This window comes from Schistocerca nitens, chromosome 6 (genome assembly GCF_023898315.1).
Source record: "Schistocerca nitens isolate TAMUIC-IGC-003100 chromosome 6, iqSchNite1.1, whole genome shotgun sequence".
NCBI classification, from domain to species: domain Eukaryota; kingdom Metazoa; phylum Arthropoda; class Insecta; order Orthoptera; family Acrididae; genus Schistocerca; species Schistocerca nitens.
The window spans coordinates 695477419-695498192 of NC_064619.1; the positions used below are offsets into that span (position 1 = coordinate 695477419).

Below are 20774 nucleotides of genomic sequence, written 5' to 3' on the forward strand. Positions count from 1 at the left end.
CGTGAAAAGGTAATCACATGTCAGTCCTAGTATAATATATTTGTCCAATGAACACCCGTTTATCATCTGCATTTCTTCTTGGTGTAGCAATTTTAATGACCAGTAGTGTAGTTTTCCTTCATCTCCTCTTCAACACTAAAGACGGTCTCTCAGATGTTTCCTTTGCGACGCCGTCTTATTCATTTTTCGTATTTTATGGTCTTTCCTTTATTCTTTTGTGTTCATCGTCGTATCATCTGTTATCTATGGCTGTGGCCGCTTCTCGTTTCCTACTATCCACCTCTTTGCATTTAGCCCGTCACCTTGCTGGAGACTGTCTCACACACACCTTCCTGCCGTCTTGTAGGTTGAGTGTTGTCTTCCTTCCCCTTGTAGAGACCATTTCCAAATTAGTCTTGGTCACCTGTCGGCATCCATCCTTTCTAGATGGCCGAGCAAAAATAGCTGTTTCTGTCGCCCCGATTATCGTCTCGCTGGCTCTCATAATATTTTTTATTGTATTATGCTTCACACGACCAGACCTCTTTTCTCCAAACGTCCATCTGCAGAGCCTCCAGCCTCTCTCTCTCTCTACCTCTTATTCAGCTCACACGTTTCTGCACCGTATCTGAGAATACTCCCACCAATAGTTTTTGTTGGTTGTGTTTCACAGCTCTGATAAATTGTAGAAATGACATATTATAACACGGGAAGCACCTAAATAATTTATTTCTAATTGCACAACTGGTTTCGACCAGAGACCATTTTCCAGTAACTGTTGTACATATACACTACTGGCCATAAAAATTGCTACACCAAGAAGAAATGCAGATGATAAACGGGTATTCATTGGACAAATATACTACAACTCACATGTGATTACATTTTCACGCAAATTGGGTGCATAGATCCTGAGAGATCAGTACCCAGAACAACCACCTCTGGCCGTAATAACGGCCTTGATACGCTTGGGCATTGAGTCAAACAGAGCTTGGATGGCGTGTACAAGTACAGGTGCCCATGTAGCTTTAGCTCGATACCACAGTTCATCAAGACTGGCGTACTGTGACGAGCCAGTTTCTCGGCCACCATTGACCAGACGTTTTCAATTGGTGAGAGATCTGGAGAAGGTGCTGGCCAGGGCAGCAGTCGAACGTTTTTTGTATCCAGAAACGCCTGTACAGGACCTGCAACATGCGGTCGTACATTATCCTGGCGAAATGTAGGGTTTCACAAGGATCGAATGAAGGGTAGAGCCACGGGTCGTAACTCATCTGAAATGTAACGTCCACTGTTCAAAGTGCCGTCAATGCGAACAAGAGGTGACCGAGACGTGTAACCAATCGCACCCCATACCATCACACCGGGTGATACGCCAGTATGGCGACGACGAATACACGCTTCCAATGTGCGTTCACCGCGATGTCGCCAAACACGGATGCGTGTGCACCCAGGTTCGTCGTTGAGTACACCATCGCAGGCGCTCCTGTGTGTGATGCAGCGTCAAGGGTAACCGAAGCCATGGTCTCCGAGCTGATAGTCCACGCTGCTGCAAACGTCGTCGAACTGTTCGTGCAGATGGTTGTTGTCTTGCACGCGTCCCTATCTGTTGACTCACGGATCGAGACGTAGCTGCACGATCCGTTACAGCCATGCGGATTAGATGCTTGTAATCTCGACTGCTAGTGATACGAGGCAATTGGGATCGAGCACGGCGTTCCGTATTACCCTCCTGAACCGACCGATTCCATATTTTGCTAACAGTCATTGGATCTCGACCAACGCGAGCAGTAATGTCGCGATACGATAAACCGCAATCGCGATAGGCTACAATCCGACCTTTATCAAAGTCGGAAACGTGATGGTACGCATTTCTCCTCCTTACACGAGGCATCACAACAACGTTTCAGCAGGCAACGACGTTCAACTGCTGTTTGTGTATGAGAAATAGGTTGGAAACTTTCCTCATGTCAGCACGTTGTAGGTGTCGCCACCGGTGCCAACCTTGTGTGAATGCTCTGAAAACCTAATCATTTGCATATCACCGCATTTTCTTCCTGTCGGTTAAATTTCGCGTCTGCAGCACGTCATCTTCGTGGTGTAGCAATTTAATGGCCAGTAGCGTAATATTTTGTTCTGCAAAGGGAGATGCGTGGAGTGTCCATTATCCTCCTATCCTAAGAATATATAGAATGGTAAAGAATTGCTTTAATGATCAGTATTATCTGTGCAATACATTATGGGGTAACGCTCGTTTCACAACAGTCCCCGTAAACATGATGTCATTTTCACGTCACACACAATATCGATGACCCCATGATCGGCTAACGACTTCCGTTAGCGTTCGGTACGGGTCTTTCACAAGGTCTCATGCGCGTTCACCAGAGATCTACAAAAGCACGTAATCCTTGGAATGAATTATTATAAATATTCCTATAATAAAATGTCATGTGATGTTTTATCGACGGTTAATGCCTTCATATAAGAGTGATCTCTTGGAAGTGAGTTATTATCGTCAATAATGTACAAATTAAGAAAGAAACACACTTGTTTTATAATTTGCAGTATGCAGTTTCAGTGTAACGGGTCACTGAAAATTTATCAAAAACACATCACCATTATCATTAAAGGTCACTTAAAAACACATAAACGATAGAAGCCATCAAGATGGGAAATCATAACGAAGACCAGAGTGAATCACGTGGTTAAGTGCTAACGTAATGGATAATATCGTGGTTTCTGGAGTTGAAAGTTGTTGGTTCGCATCCCGTTACATGCAATTTTTTTCGTGTTAGGGTTGTTAACACTTTCTCTTACGCTCTTATCAATGTAATACAAATATGTTCTGCAATAATGGATTTTATTTACATTCAGTCTGATCTGGGAACGAAGGATTAAATAAATATTTAGAGATTTCCGAGTATGTGGTTAACCAGGAACCTAAGAGGACAGCTTGAATTGGTGCGATTGAAATGAAGAACAATAAAATTCATGTTCTTTATTCTCCCAAATATTTGGCTCTTAATTTCCGAATACGTGCCGCCTTTCGAGTGTATGGTTAGGCAGGGACCTAAGAGGACAATTTGGATTGCTGCGAGTGAAACGTTGAGCATTAATATTCATGTTTTCCCTTGTCAAAAACATTTCGCTGTTTATTTACGAATGAGAGACTATTTCCGAGTGCGTGGTTAGGCTCAAGTTGTTCATTCAAAATAAAATTTGGATCTTAATAATCTTTTATGTTAAAGATCCGAATTTCATTTTAAATGAACATCTTAAACCGAAAAACAGTGTATTGAAAATTTTCGTGATACTGTATAACAAAGATGATACTGTCATAACAGCAGTTATTTGCCTTTTCATTTGATGTGTCCTTTGGATAGCTGTGTAATGGATACTCCACGTATTTACCTTTGTACAACAACATGTTATTTATCTTACAAATGTCATATTTTAACAGTTGTTTTATGAGATGTATGTGGCACCTGCTATTGACAAAAACTGGAAGTATTGTGTACAGCTACAACTTATTGGACTAATCCCAGGGTTGTCCATATTTTGTGTTCCCTTCGTCTTCAGGCTTCGGGAGCTTCCTGTCTTTGTTTGCACGAGAATTTCCCTTGTTCCTCTCTACGTCTTCTCCAGCTCCCTCCCTTTATTTGTTACGCATCTTTTGTGTTTGCCTTATAAACACCAAGACATTCGTTAGATTTTTTGATTATCCATCAACGTTACGCTATCTCTTTCCCATCCACTATTCTCTCAAGTGTATTGTTCTACCACTCCTCATTCGAACTGATTCGTGTGGCTTGCTTTTTACCCACAGTATCAAAGGCTGCACCGTGTAGTATTTTCTTTCCTAAAATCATTTCGTACACATTATTTGCTGAGTCATTCTGAATATTTGACAGTTTTCCAGCTATTTTTTAATTATTGATATTTTGCATAAGAATAAGTAACATCTTAAAATTCTGCAAACTTTCAGTGGACAACTGGACAACTTACAAATGCTTGAAATTTATTTTTGAACAACTGCCACAGATGCTTACCTTATCACAAGTGACAAATTGCTGAGTTAAAATGATCGCTGTGGCTGTGTTAGTTCCTGTCGATGACTTTCCATCCCTAAAAAAATTGTTCCAAAATAAAGTACACTCCTTCCTCTCTCCAGCAGCCCAGCACAGGCAGAGTCCTTTTCTCAGCAATTCCTAGGAAGAGGTGGCGGTCGGGTGACTTAGTGGAGGTAGCCCAACTGACCTATTTTTCCGCCATTTTCTTAGGTGTCTTGCATTGTCCTGTTGGAATTTGAACTTCCTGCCATTTTCTAGGGGAGGGGGAGGGGGAGTGGGTTAGTGAGGGTAGCCCAATTGACCTTCTTCCCGCAAAAATTTAAACTTCCCGCCAAAATCCTACGTCTTGAATGACATCATGACCACCATCTTGGATGACATCATGCGCTGTTGCCAAGTCATGCCCCGCCATCTTGGATACATCTGGCAACAATGGAGAGTGGGACCGTATGAAGGTAGTCCCACTACTTTGGCTTACTCTACTGTTGGGTAATGGAATTGCAGTGCACATGCACATTAAGTCCAGGTTAAACTAAATCAAGCAGTGAGAGTAAACTGTGCCAATACTAAATCAACACTACTTGTTTGATTGTATGTATTACATAATGTTGCACCATCGTCCATCAGAGAGAAGCAGTAACTCTCAGAAAGTTTCATAAGTGTATTACTCATCAGAATTCACTTCTGTACAATAACTACAGAACATACCAGCCAGGAGACTTAAATCCAGACTAGCCAAGACCAGTGAACCAGTACAAAGAGTATCCAGATTTGCACCACATTCTGATACAGCTAGTTTTCTAATAATATGTTCTGGCATTCACTTTTTGTCCTATTTTTTCTAAGAGTTCTTAAAGGTAATTGCCAGGTCCAAACTAGCCAAGCATTTTGGGTATGGGTCATGTTCCAGAGGGACATTTTCAGATACCACATTTAATTTGTGATTCGCCTCATGGTTAGGAAGATGGTAAGCATCCGCCCCCTCTAAAGATTTGGCTTCACTCTCAAGTTCTTAGAGTAACAACACTTTATGTTTAAACCTGTGGTCAAAGCTCCTTTCTCGTATATAAAAGGGAATATCCTGACTGATTCGTCATCGCCCAGTCAAAACCGCTAAGCAAACAAACTTGACATTTGGAAAGGACGTTGGTCTTATACTGCAGACGTCGTTTAAAAAGGGATATTTCAAAATTCATACCCCAAGGAGGTGAAATAGGGTGAAAGAGTTTTTGAAAATATTTCGCTACTAAGTCAGTTTTGAAGCTAGACCTACAAAAAATTGGTATCCGGTTCTCGATCGGAAATAAAGAATACGCGTTTCAGCTATTTTGGAAATTCAATCCATAAGGACGTAAAATAGTGGGTGAAACGTTTTTCTGAAAATATGTCATTATTAAAGAACTACTAAAGCATTTTTGAAGCTACATTTGGTGTTTGACATCTCAGTTAGAAATAAAGAAAGTGTAACCTCCCAAGTGTAAAAATAATTATATAACATTCACATTTAGTGTAACCTCGCAAAACATAAATTCCGTAACCTATCAATAATAAAATGTGACTAATCTCTCAATAAAATGGTGGCTCACTTATAACCTTTCAATAATTGACTGGGAATTTACTGGTAAATTTTGGACGTCAGCAGTGCTGCGTCATGGCCCTGAAAGATCATTCTGAATAAATTGAAAATTCTTACCTCAATAAGGTCGCCGGATAACGCATATATATCTGCTCCTATAAGAAACTTTTATGGCACAGCCCAGTGCAATGCTGGCCGATAGATTTATCATGTATAAAAGGAAACAACTGATTTTTCTTTACAATAATCGGGATGACCATGGATTAGAGAAATTAGTAAATTCTTTAAATTGAGATGAATGATTGTCAAAAGTTAATTTTTATAAGAAAGATTAATATTAAGAGATTTTTAAAAACATCTACATGGGACTTGATATAACAATAGTACATATGCGCGAGGCTGCTTTTACCTTATACTACAACGCTCAGGCACCGCCATCGCTCCCCACGACCGGCCCAGCCAACTCGACACACCAGACCAGACTACTCGCTAGCAACTACTTACTCCTACTACCACACAGTCCCTGCTGCAGCCAACACTCCTCTTTGGTCTGAGGTTCTCTTATATCGCAGGCAGCGCGTGAGCAGTCCATCGAAATTACATCCGCTCGAGTGCGCTAGCAATAAATTCCTTAGTCATGGACCTCTTAAAAAAGTGTTGGGGAATGAAATTTTCTATGGAAATATCACCACACGCACGCAAAGGGGGTGGTGAACAAAACCTTTTGGAATGTAGAAGTACATTCTGGAAATATCATTCTTGTATGGCTTTTACTAGGCTGTCAAGTTTAGAAGGTGTTGCAATTTGTGAATAACATAAAATTCGATTAAAGAGACACACACACACACACAGATACAAAGAAAAATCCATGCAGACCACACTGTTAAGCAGTGGGTGCTAAGCTAGAAGTGGATACAGAAAGCGTACAAAGTACAGTAGGGATGGTCACACCTCGGGGAGTGCCACTGATATCTGATATGCTGAAAATCAAGCACTTACAGATGACAACTTGAAACGTCCCCTTAGAAAAATTTATGAATGACTGTGCTGATAAACCTCTTACATTACCTGATTTTCAAACAGCTGAGCAGAACTGAACGTACTCAGACATTTCTCACTTTCCTTATTCTGATCATCACAAAACTGACACACAATATTTTTAGCGCAACGCAATCTGTCTTCCAATAATCTCTACAAAAGAATGGCCCTGACTAACAATAACCTATACCTTTCATGAATCACTTACCTCACAAAAATCTTCGTTACTCGAACTACTGCAACACAGCGAGCGCCAATACTGCCAGCTAAATAAAACATTCAAACTACTGAAGGCACTAACTACTGATAGGCATACTTAGCAAATGAAAGATTTTGATAGAGAACAAAATGTATTTACCTTAATAGTGTTCAAAAGTCATATACACTCCTGGAAATGGAAAAAAGAACACATTGACACCGGTGTGTCAGACCCACCATACTTCCTCCGGACACTGCGAGAGGGCTGTACAAGCAATGATCACACGCACGGCACAGCGGACACACCAGGAACCGCGGTGTTGGCCGTCGAATGGCGCTAGCTGCGCAGCATTTGTGCACCGCCGCCGTCAGTGTCAGCCAGTTTGCCGTGGCATACGGAGCTCCATCGCAGTCTTTAACACTGGTAGCATGCCGCGACAGCGTGGACGTGAACCGTATGTGCAGTTGACGGACTTTGAGCGAGGGCGTATAGTGGGCATGCGGGAGGCCGGGTGGACGTACCGCCGAATTGCTCAACACGTGGGGCGTGAGGTCTCCACAGTACATCGATGTTGTCGCCAGTGGTCGGCGGAAGGTGCACGTGCCCGTCGACCTGGGACCGGACCGCAGCGACGCACGGATGCACGCCAAGACCGTAGGATCCTACGCAGTGCCGTAGGGGACCGCACCGCCACTTCCCAGCAAATTAGGGACACTGTTGCTCCTGGGGTATCGGCGAGGACCACTCGCAACCGTCTCCATGAAGCTGGGCTACGGTCCCGCACACCGTTAGGCCGTCTTCCGCTCACGCCCCAAAAATCGTGCAGCCCACCTCCAGTGGTGTCGCGACAGGCGTGAATGGAGGGACGAATGGAGACGTGTCGTCTTCAGCGATGAGAGTCGCTTCTGCCTTGGTGCCAATGATGGTCGTATGCGTGTTTGGCGCCGTGCAGGTGAGCGCCACAATCAGGACTGCATACGACCGAGGCACACAGGGCCAACACCCGGCATCATGGTGTGGGGAGCGATCTCCTACACTGGCCGTACACCACTGGTGATCGTCGAGGGGACACTGAATAGTGCACGGTACATCCAAACCGTCATCGAACCCATCGTTCTACCATTCCTAGACCGGCAAGGGTACTTGTTGTTCCAACAGGACAATGCACGTCCGCATGTATCCCGTGCCACCCAACGTGCTCTAGAAGGTGTAAGTCAACTACCCTGGCCAGCAAGATCTCCGGATCTGTCCCCCATTGAGCATGTTTGGGACTGGATGAAGCGTCGTCTCACGCGGTCTGCACGTCCAGCACGAACGCTGGTCCAACTGAGGCGCCAGGTGGAAATGGCATGGCAAGCCGTTCCACAGGACTATCCAGCACCTCTACGATCGTCTCCATGGGAGAATAGCAGCCTGCATTGCCGCGAAAGGTGGATATACACTGTACTAGTGCCGACATTGTGCATGCTCTGTTGCCTCTGTCTATGTGCCTGTGGTTCTATCAGTGTGATCATGTGATGTATCTGACCCCAGGAATGTGTCAATAAAGTTTCCCCTTCCTGGGACAATGAATTCACGGTGTTCTTATTTCAATTTCCAGGAGTGTATATATATCAGTTCATGACATCCAGTCTTACAAATTTACTGTCTCTGATGGACACGGGTCCAGATCATCCGCTCTCAAAACTCCTCCATCTCTCTCCCCACATCCTCCACTGCTGGCGGCTCACGTCCAACTGCGCAACGCTACGCACTGTTCACATCCAACAGCCCAACACTACAATAGCAAACAACAATGCAAACCAGCCACAGACTGCACACAGCACAGCCAGTGATTTTCATACAGAGCGCTACGTGGCGTTACCAATACAAAAAACCTAAACAGCCTACTCACGAACTATCCGCACATACTAATTTAAGCAGTGATTTTTCCCGCGCTTCCTATGCGTCATCGGTGTGGGCGTTCAGTGCAGTGTGGGTGGTGTGCGTGTTGCGGCAGGGCGTTCAACTCGACGACGCACTACCAGCGGCGGGCCGAGGGCCCCATCGCGGTGGACACCGTCCTGACGCTGGACGCGCACACCGGCCAGCTCAAGCGCTCCTGGGGCGGCGGGCTGTTCTACCTGCCGCACGGCCTCACCGTCGACCCCAGGGGCCACGTCTGGGTCACCGACGTCGCCCTTCACCAGGCGCTCAAGGTAACCTAACTGTAGCACCGGCTCCATTCCACCACCACCTTAGTCTCGTCCAAGTCCAAAGAATACACACGCAGTTGAATGAAGGCAGCTGTTGCGATGGGGAGCGAGGGTCCCTGTCGCTTCCTCAGTCGTTGTGCGTTTTACTTGATTGTGATATAGTCAGACCTTGTTCTGGAATTAAGCTTCACAGTTAGGTGGGCTCATTTCAGACAGATTCTCCAGTCCATACACTATCTGATCAAAAGTATTCGGATAGACAGGGTGAGTCACCTAACGTTACCGCTGGATATATTTCGTAAACCACATCAAATACTGACGAACCGATTCCTCAGACCGAATGTGAGGAGAGGGGCTAGTGTAATTGTTTAATAGAAACCATACAAAGATGCACGGAAGTATGTTTTTTAACACAAACCTATGTTTTTTTAAATGGAACCACGTTAGTTTTGTTAGCACATCAGAACATATAAACAAATACGTAATCAGTGCCGTTTGTTGCATTGTAAAATGTTAATTACATCCGGAGATATTGTAACCTAAAGTTGACCTTTAAACCTCCGACGTTCTGTTGCGTGTTGTAACAAACCCGGGCCACGGTCGGCGAGCAGCATCTGCATCGACATGTTTACGATGACGACCGTGTCTACGAGTGTGGCTGTAGTGCACTGTTGTGGTTTGGTCTAGTTGTCGCAGTGTCCGCATGTAGCGCTTGCTGCTATTGTTATTCTGCATTCGTCTCCGCACGCAGACCAACTGTAGTACACCGTGTTACCAGACGTCTGTGATAGTGTAGTGTTGTACTAACTGTGACCATGGTGTATTCCCGTGTTTTTGATGTGCTTTTGATGATAAATAATGAGCGAAACCAACAAATATTTAAACTTCAAATATTTATTATTCTGGTGGCCATCTTAATTCCACTATTCACCAAAGACAATGGCACAACACAAAGTAGCACTTCTTTTACATGTTGTTTGCAGTGTTTATCCACCTCGAACAATAACACACATACACTTTACCAAAGTGACATTCAGACTCCGCCTCCGACCTTTCTTGCTGCTTCTATTTATAACGTTGTCAAAGAACTACTAAAAGGAGATGTAGTTTATAAGTCACATGTACATCTATTATCGTAATTTGTGCAGAAAAGTTATAATTTATATCGAGTGACATAATTTAACAGGTTATTAAAATAACAGACAGATTTGTTGACTTGACAGAATAATCCTTTGTTACAAAAATGCCGTTCTTTAGAAGTTTGTCAATTGACTTCTCTAATTTGCATAAATAAGTAAATAACATGAATTATTAAGAATTACATTGGTTTTCGTCTAAAATAGGAGTGTTTACGTGAATACTGAGTGAAAACGGTCCTAGTGAACAAATAGGTTTCACTGGGTGATTTTTATTTAAGGATATCCGAAATACGTAAGTTGGCCACTATTTTTCGTACTTCATATTAATTATTTAAGATGAACTTAGTGTTTTTACATGATGACATTTGCTGTATCAGTGATCAAGTGATATTAACTTTTGTGTGGGTCAGTTATTCAGTATAATTTAATGGGTTGACTGTTTATGGAGACATGTTATGCAATCATTGTCAACATACACAAAAACTTTTCTATAATCATAAATACTCGTTAAGCTGGTTGAATTTGGAGGGTATCGCAACTTCGGTAAAGTAAAGCCTTTTATAGGTTCCGTTACAACATCCAGATAATATTCATAGCAATTTTCCACTATTTGCCTTATAATGAAGATCTGGTCAGTTGTTGATCTGTCCCGTCGAAAGCCGCACAGCTAGTCTCTGAGTATTTCTTCTGTAATTGGTCACCAAACTATTTTTAATAAAGTATGTGGTTCAACGAATGTATCCCGTATGATGTAATTTAGAGCAATGTAGCTAGAGACAGCTATCCGATAGCATATATTTTTCCTCTAAGAAGCACATGGCCACATATAGGAAAAGAACAGGTCAAATCTTCCTTATAACAGGTATGTAATTCAGTAGTTGCTTTTTGCAGAGTGTAACACCTATTTATTACTGAAGAATGAACATTTGATTTCTCTGTTTCAGCTCACGTAAATCTGGGAGGATATACAAATGTGAAACACTATTCCTAAGCCATTTGTGATAAGCTAGATTCTAGCCTGTGTTATTTCCGTATACTACAATCGTAGGTGTACCTGCATCTAAGTCGTAAATTGGTTCACGGGGGAATAAAGCTTTATTCCCGTAGCGCAGGCCATCCGTAGGGTATACAACTACGCAGCCGGATCCGAGACGCCTGCTTGGCAGATTTTGCACCGCAAATTCCGTTTCCGGTCACCGTGCTCTCACACTCTAGGAGGACATTTCTCGAATTCTTTTACGACAGGTTTCCACGTAAACGTTAACAAACGCTATATCACTCTAACTGTCTTCTCAGGAGATATCGAATGCAGTTGTAAAAAGTATACAGTTTCATTTAAACAACGTTCTTACTTCAATATGATACCAGGGCTAAAAACATCAACCAAACAAAAACATACAATCCCCTCGACGCTGTAACATTTGCCTAAAACGGCGTTTCGGTATGTGTAACCCTTCACGAAATCAAAGGGGTGTTACGTCTTACGTGAATCACCCTGTAATTGTCAGTTATGTGTATTTGCGCCAAAGTCCCAGCTATATCAATCTGAAAAAAAATACAGAAATCTAAATAAAAGAAATTAATATAATGTTTAAAACGTATTCTAAATACAATTTGATAGTTTTGCTGAAATAACGTGTTTTGGAAATGTATCTTTTTTAGAGCATTGATTAGCATTGTATGTAACGGTTTTAGTTCCTGTATGTTAAAAAAAACAACAAGTTCAGATTCATGTCCATGCAAAAAACAGTATCTCAGTTTAAAAAACATGGAAGATCAATAGCCTATGTAAGAAACAACAGCTGACATAAAATTGAACCTTGTAGAAGTCGACAAATATTGTAAATTATTAGGCAATTGTTTTGCGCTACTTACAATATCTTAATAGCTTAGTTGTCTTAAAATATGAATTTCAGTACTGAGAAAAGCCAAAATGTTGAGCCCGCCTTCCAGTATGGAGTCTCAAGGCACGTTTTTGGTCAACCTCGGTTTTGAAAATGACTTTTTGGAATGCTGTTTCTGGTAATATGCGACAGTTACATTATTAAAGCAGTTTCGATGCAAGAAAATGTCACCATGGTTTCTGGTTTGGATGAAACGAACTATGAAAATAATAAGCTTTCCGCGGAATCTAACGCGTTTCAGACTGATAAGATCCCATTAACCATTCTCTTAAAAGTATTGACGGTTCTGCCAACTGAACTACCACATGGATAACTGGGTGCGAATGGGAATTTGATGTTAGGGACTGAGGGTTATGAGAGGTGAAAGTTGACATAATTCGTATCAACAGAATAAGCACATAGCTACAAAACGATTACAACTACACCGTTTGAGGTTATAAGGGGCCCGCACCACCGTAGTGTAACTAGGACGTTTTTCATTTTGAGTGTCTGTGGTATGGGCCAGTAGACTGCAACCTGGACAGCCTGTGCTTAAATGCGGCTCTGACCCAGTCATGTGTTATGCGCTCTACACAAGTTGCATTACATTCCAAAAAAGGTTGGAGATTAAGATTTAACGTCCCATCGACTATGAGGCCATTAGTGATAGAGCCCAGGAGGACAACACCAGGTTAGGAAATCAGGTGTACCATGTTCAAAGGAACCATCTCGTGATACGCCTTAAGCAATGTAGGCAAACTACGGAAAACCTGTCTGAACATTTAGGATGAGGGTTTTAACCCCGAATATTAATTCGAAATTCCAGTTTGTTAGTTTAATCACTCGCTGATCGCATTCGACTCATAACTTTTTGAACTACAGCTTGTTATGATTTTCCATTTGGTAGAAAATCCGAAGAAATTCCGGTCGTATGTAAAGTACACAAGCGGCAAGACGCAGTGAATACCTTCGCTGCGCAGTGCCGATGGTACTGTTACCGACGACTGTGCCGCTAAAGCGGAGTTATTGAACGCAGTTTTCCGAAATTCCTTCACCAGGGAAGACGAATGGAATATTCCAGAATTTGAAACACGAACAGCTGCTAGAATGAGTTTCTTAGAAGTAGATATCTTAGGGGTTGCGAAGCACCTCAAATCGCTTGATACGGGCAAGTCTTCAGGTCCACATTGTATACCGATTAGGTTCCTTTCAGATTACGCTGATACAATAGCTCCCTACTTAGCAATCATATACAACCGCTCGCTCACCGATAGATCTGTACCTACAGATTGGAAAATTGCGCAGGTCACACCAGTGTTTAAGAAGGGTAGTCGGAGTAATCCATCGAACTACAGACCTCTATCATTGACGTCGGTTTGCAGTAGGGTTTTGGACAATATACTGTATTCAAGCATTATGAATCAACTCGAAGGGAACGATCTATTGATACGTAATCAGCATGGTTTCAGAAAACATCGTTCTTGTGAAACGCAGCTAGCTCTTTATTCGCACGAAGTAATGGCCGCTATCGACAGGGGATCTCAAGTTGATTCCGTATTTCTAGATTTCCGGAAAGCTTTTGACACCGTTCCTCACAAGCGACTTCTAATCAAGCTGCGGGCCTATGGGGTATCGTCTCAGTTGCGCGACTGGATTCGTGATTTCCTGTCAGGAAGGTCGCAGTTCGTAGTAACAGACGGCAAATCATCGAGTAAAACTGAAGTGATATCAGGTGTTCCCCAGGGAAGCGTCCTGGGACCTCTGCTGTTCTTGATCTATATAAATGACCTGGGTGACAATCTGAGCAGTTCTCTTAGGTTGTTCGCAGATTATGCTGTAATTTACCGTCTAGTAAGGTCATCCGAAAACCAGTATCAGTTGCAAAGCGATTTAGAAATGATTGCTGTATGGTGTGGCAGGTGGCAGTTGACGCTAAATAACGAAAAGTGTGAGGCGATCCACATGAGTTCCAAAAGAAATCCGTTGGAATTCGATTACTCGATAAATAGTACAATTCTCAAGGCTTTCAATTAAACGAAGTACCTGGGTGTAAAAATGACGAACAACTTCAGTTGGAAAGACCACATAGATAATATTGTGGGGAAGGCGAGCCAAAGGTTGCGTTTCATTGGCAGGACACTTAGCAGATGCAACAAGTCCACTAAAGAGACAGCTTACACTACACTCGTTCGTCCTCTGTTAGAATATTGTTGCGCGGTGTGGGATCCTTACCAGGTGGGATTGACGGAGGACATCGAAAAGGTGCAAAAAAGGGCAGCTCGTTTTGTATTATCACGTAATAAGGGAGAGAGTGTGGCAGATATGATACGCGAGTTGGGATGGAAGTCATTGAAGCAAAGGCGTTTTTCGTCGCGGCGAGATCTGTTTACGAAATTTCAGTCACCAACTTTCTCTTCCGAATGCGAAAATATGTGCTCGTGTGTGAGCATGTACAAATGTTTTATTGCAGTTCGCACCGGGCTCCCCGGAGCCGCTCATAGAGGTTGGTACTCGGTTCGAGCCCGGCGTGGGACACTACCACCTGTGCCAGCCCACAGCCGTGGCGGTGGCACCGGAGCCCTCGGCTGAGGTCTTTATCGCGGACGGCTACTGCAATTCGCGCATCGTGGTGATCAACTCAAAGGGCCGATATCTTAACCAGCTGCCTCGCTTCGATGGTAAGTGTCCATATAATACCCTCTTTTGGGACATTGTAGCCTTACACTTATCTGCGTGCAAAAGAGGAACACTGGAGAAACTAGTATTGGCAATGTGCCATGTACTTGTGTAATACGATACTGATGTATTGTTCTTTCACCATTACAGATTTCAATATATAACATATCCAGTGGATTTGCTATTTGTTTACCTCTCTGCAAATTCTGTCTCAACATAACAGCTCTTTAACATTTGTAACCATTCCTACAAACAGGAATAACAAGTGCTTGTCAAATTTCCACATGCCGGTAACGACTGTGCCACATGTTGGAACTGTGTTTCTGTTCTACACTACTGGCCGTTAAAATTGCTACACCACGAATATCACGTGCTACAGACGCGAAATTTAACCGACAGGAAGAAGGTGCTGTGATATGCAAATGATTAGCTTTTCAGAGCATTCACACAAGGTCGGCGCCGGTGGCGACACCTACAACGTGCTGACATGAGGAAAGTTTCCAACCGATTTCTCATGCACAAACAGCAGTTGACCCGCGTTGCCTGGTGAAACGTTGTTGTGATGCCTCGTGTACGGAGGAGAAATGCGTACCATCACGTTTCCGACTTTGATAAAGGTCGGATCGTAGCGTATCGCGATTGCGGTTTATCGTATCGCGACATTGCTGCTCGCGTTGGTCGAGATCCAATGACTGTTAGCAGAATATGGAATCGGTGGGTTCAGGAGGGTAATACGGAACGCCGTGCTGGATCCCAACGGCCTCGTATCACTAGCAGTCGAGATGACAGGCATCTTATCCGCATGGATCGTGCAGCCACGTCTCGATCCCTGAGTCAACAGATGGGGACGTTTGCAAGACAACAACCATCTGCACGAACAGTTCGACGATGTTTGCAGCGGCATGGACTATCAGCTCGGAGACCATGGCTTCGGTTACCCTTGACGCTGCATCACAGACAGGAGCGCCTGCTATGGTGTACTCAACGACGAACCTGGGTGCACGAATGGCAAAACGTCATTTTTTCGGATGAATCCAGGTTCTGTTTACAGCATCACGATGGTCGCATCCGTGTTTGGCGACATCGCAGTGAACGCACATTGGAAGCGTGTATTCATCATCGCCATAATGGCGTTATCACCCGGCGTAATAGTATGGGGTGCCATTGGTTACACGTCTCGGTCACCTCTTGTTCGGATTGACGGCACTTTGAACAGTGGACGTTACATTTCAGATGTGTTACGACCCGTAGCTCTACCCTTCATTCGATCCCTGCGAAACCCTACATTTCAGCAGAATAATGCACGATCGCATGTTGCAGGTCCTGTGCGGGCCTTTCTGGATACAGAAAACGTTCGACTGCTTCCCTGGCCAGCACATTCTCCAGATCTCCCACCAATTGTAAACGTCTGGTCTATGGTGGCCGAGCAACTGGCTCGTCACATTACGCCAGTCACTACTCTTGGTGAACTGTGGTATCGTGTTGAAGCTGCATGGGTAGCTGTACCTGTACACGCCATCCAAGCTCTGTTTGACTCAATGCCCAGGCGTACCAAAGTCGTTATTACGGCCAGAGGTGGTTGTTCTGGGTACTGATTTCTCAGGATCTATGCATCCAAATTGCGTGAAAATGTAATCACAGGTCAGTTCTAGTATATTTGTCCAATGTGATGTGTCGGCAGCTGGGCCAACACCTTGTAAATAGAGGTGGCTTAAAGGGCACGCGAGACTAACGCAGACGGGCGTGAAGTACTGGAACAGGATACGTAATTAATGCTATGAAGAAAAGAACGGAGCTTCTCATATACTTATCTTTAATGTCTTCTTGTACATCTCTATAGTGAACACAAGTGAGACTCTAATTACAATCACTGTAAAGCTAATGGCGCCTTGCTAGTTCGTAGCCATTAACTTAGCTGAAGGCTATTCTGTCTCTCGGCTAATGAGAGAGAAAGGCTTCGTACGTCTAGTCGCTAGCTCTGTCGTCCGTACAACTGGGGGAGTTCGAGTCAGTCTCTCGAGACCTGCCTTGTGGTGGCGCTAGGTTTGCGATCACACAGTGGCGACACGCGGGTCCGACATGTACTACAGGACCGCGGCCGATTTAAGCTACCACCTAGGACGTGTGGTGTCTGGCTGTGACACCACACAATGAATACCCGTTTATCATCTGCATTTCTTCTTGGTGTAGCAATTTTAATGGCCAGTAGTGTATTTATTTTAACACAATCGCTAGTTACAAGCCCTGCTTGGGTTAATGTTTCGGTACACAGCAACAGTTCCTGGTTGGCTGGAATTTCACAGAGAATGGGCACTATGTAAGGCCCAAGTCCGTCTTATTGCTACGAGAAATTCAGCTTGAGACAAACATCAAACACAGTCCTAGCTCGCAGGGTAGGTTGTCAACAGAACGATGACTGTCATGTAGTTATTAAGTATGCAGGGATGGATACGACACAGTCTTGCTGTCAGTGTGCGGCAGCTTTATGCCGCTTGGAGACCACGAGATCGCGCCACGTGACATGACGTGGAGGAGGAGGGAGTGCTTTCGGCCCGCTGCGGTGCGTCGACTGCGTGCCGAGTGCGTGTGGCACCGCCGGTTATGGGAGTGGCTACAGCAGCTTGTACTTTCGATATTTCTGTTTGTTTTTACAAGTAGTTGCTCTGTTTTGAAACATATTTGGCTCAGTGGATTTTGCAAAGTACTCAGATGTAATACTGTCTCTAGATGAAACGCGTACTACAGTCTATATGAACGGCTCAAATGTTGCTGTTACTGCCTATGTTTTCTGCCGTATTTATATTCGAGTGGCGCACAGTTTAAATATAGAATTTCATCATCATCCTCTGCCTGTACTAGGCTTTGCTTATTAATCCGAGTCTTTCCATCTGGTTTTGTTACTCCATTTGTTTCTTCATCTCCTTGCTTTGTACACTCCTGGAAATTGAAATAAGAACACCGTGAATTCATTGTCCCAGGAAGGGGAAACTTTATTGGCACATTCCTGGGGTCAGATACATCACATGATCACACTGACAGAACCACACGCACATAGACACAGGCAACAGAGCATGCACAATGTCGGCACTAGTACAGTGTATATCCACCTTTCGCAGCAATGCAGGCTGCTATTCTCCCATGGAGACGATCGTAGAGATGCTGGATGTAGTCCTGTGGAACGGCTTGCCATGCCATTTCCACCTGGCGCCTCAGTTGGACCAGCGTTCGTGCTGCACGTGCAGACCGCGTGAGACGACGCTTCATCCAGTCCCAAACATGCTCAATGGGGGACAGATCCGGAGATCTTGCTAGCCAGGGTAGTTGACTTACACCTTCTAGAGCACGTTGGGTGGCACGGGATACATGCGGACGTGCATTGTCCTGTTGGAACAGCAAGTTCCCTTGCCGGTCTAGGAATGGTAGAACGATGGGTTCGATGGCGGTTTGGATGTACCGTGCACTATTCAGTGTCCCCTCGACGATCACCAGTGGTGTACGGCCAGTGTAGGAGATCGCTCCCCACACCATGATGCCGGGTGTTGGCCCTGTGTGCCTTGGTCGTATGCAGTCCTGATTGTGGCGCTCACCTGCACGGCGCCAAACACGCATACGACCATCATTGGCACCAAGGCAGAAGCGACTCTCATCGCTGAAGACGACACGTCTCCATTCGTCCCTCCATTCACGCCTGTCGCGACACCACTGGAGGCGGGCTGCACGATGTTGGGGCGTGAGCGGAAGACGGCCTAACGGTGTGCGGGACCGTAGCCCAGGTTCATGGAGACGGTTGCGAATGGTCCTCGCCGATACCCCAGGAGCAACAGTGTCCCTAATTTGCTGGGAAGTGGCGGTGCGGTCCCCTACGGCACTGCGTAGGATCCTACGGTCTTGGCGTGCATCCGTGCGTCGCTGCGGTCCGGTCCCAGGTCGACGGGCACGTGCACCTTCCGCCGACCACTGGCGACAACATCGATGTACTGTGGAGACCTCACGCCCCACGTGTTGAGCAATTCGGCCGTACGTCCACCCGGCCTCCCGCATGCCCACTATACGCCCTCGCTCAAAGTCCGTCAACTGCACATACGGTTCACGTCCACGCTGTCGCGGCATGCTACCAGTGTTAAAGACTGCGATGGAGCTCCGTATGCCACGGCAAACTGGCTGACACTGACGGCGGTGGTGCACAAATGCTGCGCAGCTAGCGCCATTCGACGGCCAACACCGCGGTTCCTGGTGTGTCCGCTGTGCCGTGCGTGTGATCATTGCTTGTACAGCCCTCTCGCAGTGTCCGGAGCAAGTATGGTGGGTCTGACACACCGGTGTCAATGTGTTCTTTTTTCCATTTCCAGGAGTGTATTTGCTAGCATTTTTGGTAGTCTGTCACTCCCCATCCTACTGATGTGCTCTTTCCATTTCCTTCTGTATTTCTCAATTTTTTTCATTGGTAGACATTAATCCTGCTCTAATTTTTGTATTTCTGCCTCGAGCTTTTCTTGCGTATCCCGCTACTGTCTGAGAAACCTCATTTCTGCACTCTCGATTCTTAGTCTGCCCTTTTCGTTGCTATCAAAGTTTCACTCCCTTACATCAGAACTGAGAGTGATAGTGTTTTGTAAAATTTCAGAAGTATCACTTTTCTTACTTTGCTTTGTAAGATTCGTCTCATAGCACCGTTCATTAAGCTAAATTTCTCTGCCTTATGCCGAAAATCAGTTTTGTCTTCATGCGATACTATGTAGTATAAGAATATTTAAAATTTCTTACTCCCGCTGCTATTTTCCGGCCGGCCGAAGTGGCCGTGCCGTTCTAGGCGCTGCAGTCTGGAACCGCGAGACCGCTACTGTCGCAGGTTCGAATCCTGCCTCGGGCATGGATGTGTGTGATGTCCTTGGTTAGTTAGGTTTAAGTAGTTCTAAGTTCTATGGGACTGATGACCTAAGCTGTTGAGTCCCATGGTGCTCACAGCCATTTGAACCATTTGATATTTTCCCATTTATCACAATTTTCGACCTAATTTTTTTGTATCAGAAAATAAACGGCATCGCGTTTGTTTTGTCTTGCAAGCTGATTAAAGCAGAGAATCTTTGCCGTTAATATGCTGCTCTTTGCAGATTATTCTCACTGTTAGCAATACTTGCTCGGCACCTGCAGATTGCAATGTCACTATATAGTCTAGATTTTAAATTCAAATGTTCAAATGGTGTGAAATATTATGGGACTTAACTGCTAAGGTCATCAGTCCCTAAGCTTACATACTACTTAAGCTAAATTATCCTAAGGACAAACACACACAGACACACACCCATGCCCGAGGGAGGACTCGAACCTCCGACGGAACCAGCCGCACAGTCCATGACTGCAGCGCCTGAGACCGCTCGGTTAATCCCGCGCGGCTGGATTTTAAGATTAAGAGAGTAAAATAGTATTGTATTTGTCCATTCCAAAAGGATTTTATTTATGTAGACATTACAAAACGTTGGTGATAAACTGCAGCCTTGTCTGAAGCATGATTTGATGCTCACTCTATTCTGGTTACCACTGCCTGCAGTAGATATTTGTAATTCTTCATAATACCTCTCGTAACTTCTGTTTTGCGTGTGAGTGAGTGCAAGTAATAAACGTTTTGTTGTTGCAGCTGACATGTAGAAAAGTATACCCTGCTACATTGTCACTCCAGCACAATAGTTAGTTTATGTAGGGTAACTTCAAATATTTTATTGTCTTATTCCCAAAAATATTTCATTGGCCTAAATTTCATTAACAAAAACTGTAGAAACAGTCATAAGACCTGCATATCTTACCTTCCTAATTAGCGTGAGCCTTTAGATACTTGTTCAAATATGAACTACAATTTATTAATTAAAAACTGTCATTCCCACTTGTAAAAATTGTTGTTAGTCTTTACTTCCTTTAAAAATTGTTACTCTTTCAAAAATTAACGAACAGGTATATAAACAGCAAATCCACTAAAAGTAACACATAATATGGTGAAACAACTACTCGCGACAGAAAAATAAAT

General features: G+C 44.2%; 1 protein-coding gene across 1 annotated transcript in view; it reads left to right on the top strand.

Moving 5' to 3' along the window:
• Positions 1-20774, top strand: part of LOC126262287 (peptidyl-alpha-hydroxyglycine alpha-amidating lyase 2-like) — a 210236-nt gene that overhangs the window by 75154 nt on the left and 114308 nt on the right. Inside the window, exons 3-4 of the mRNA XM_049958806.1 lie at positions 8862-9060; positions 14550-14757. Coding sequence (XP_049814763.1) covers positions 8862-9060; positions 14550-14757 — 407 coding nt within the window. The remainder of the gene's footprint in view (positions 1-8861; positions 9061-14549; positions 14758-20774) is intronic.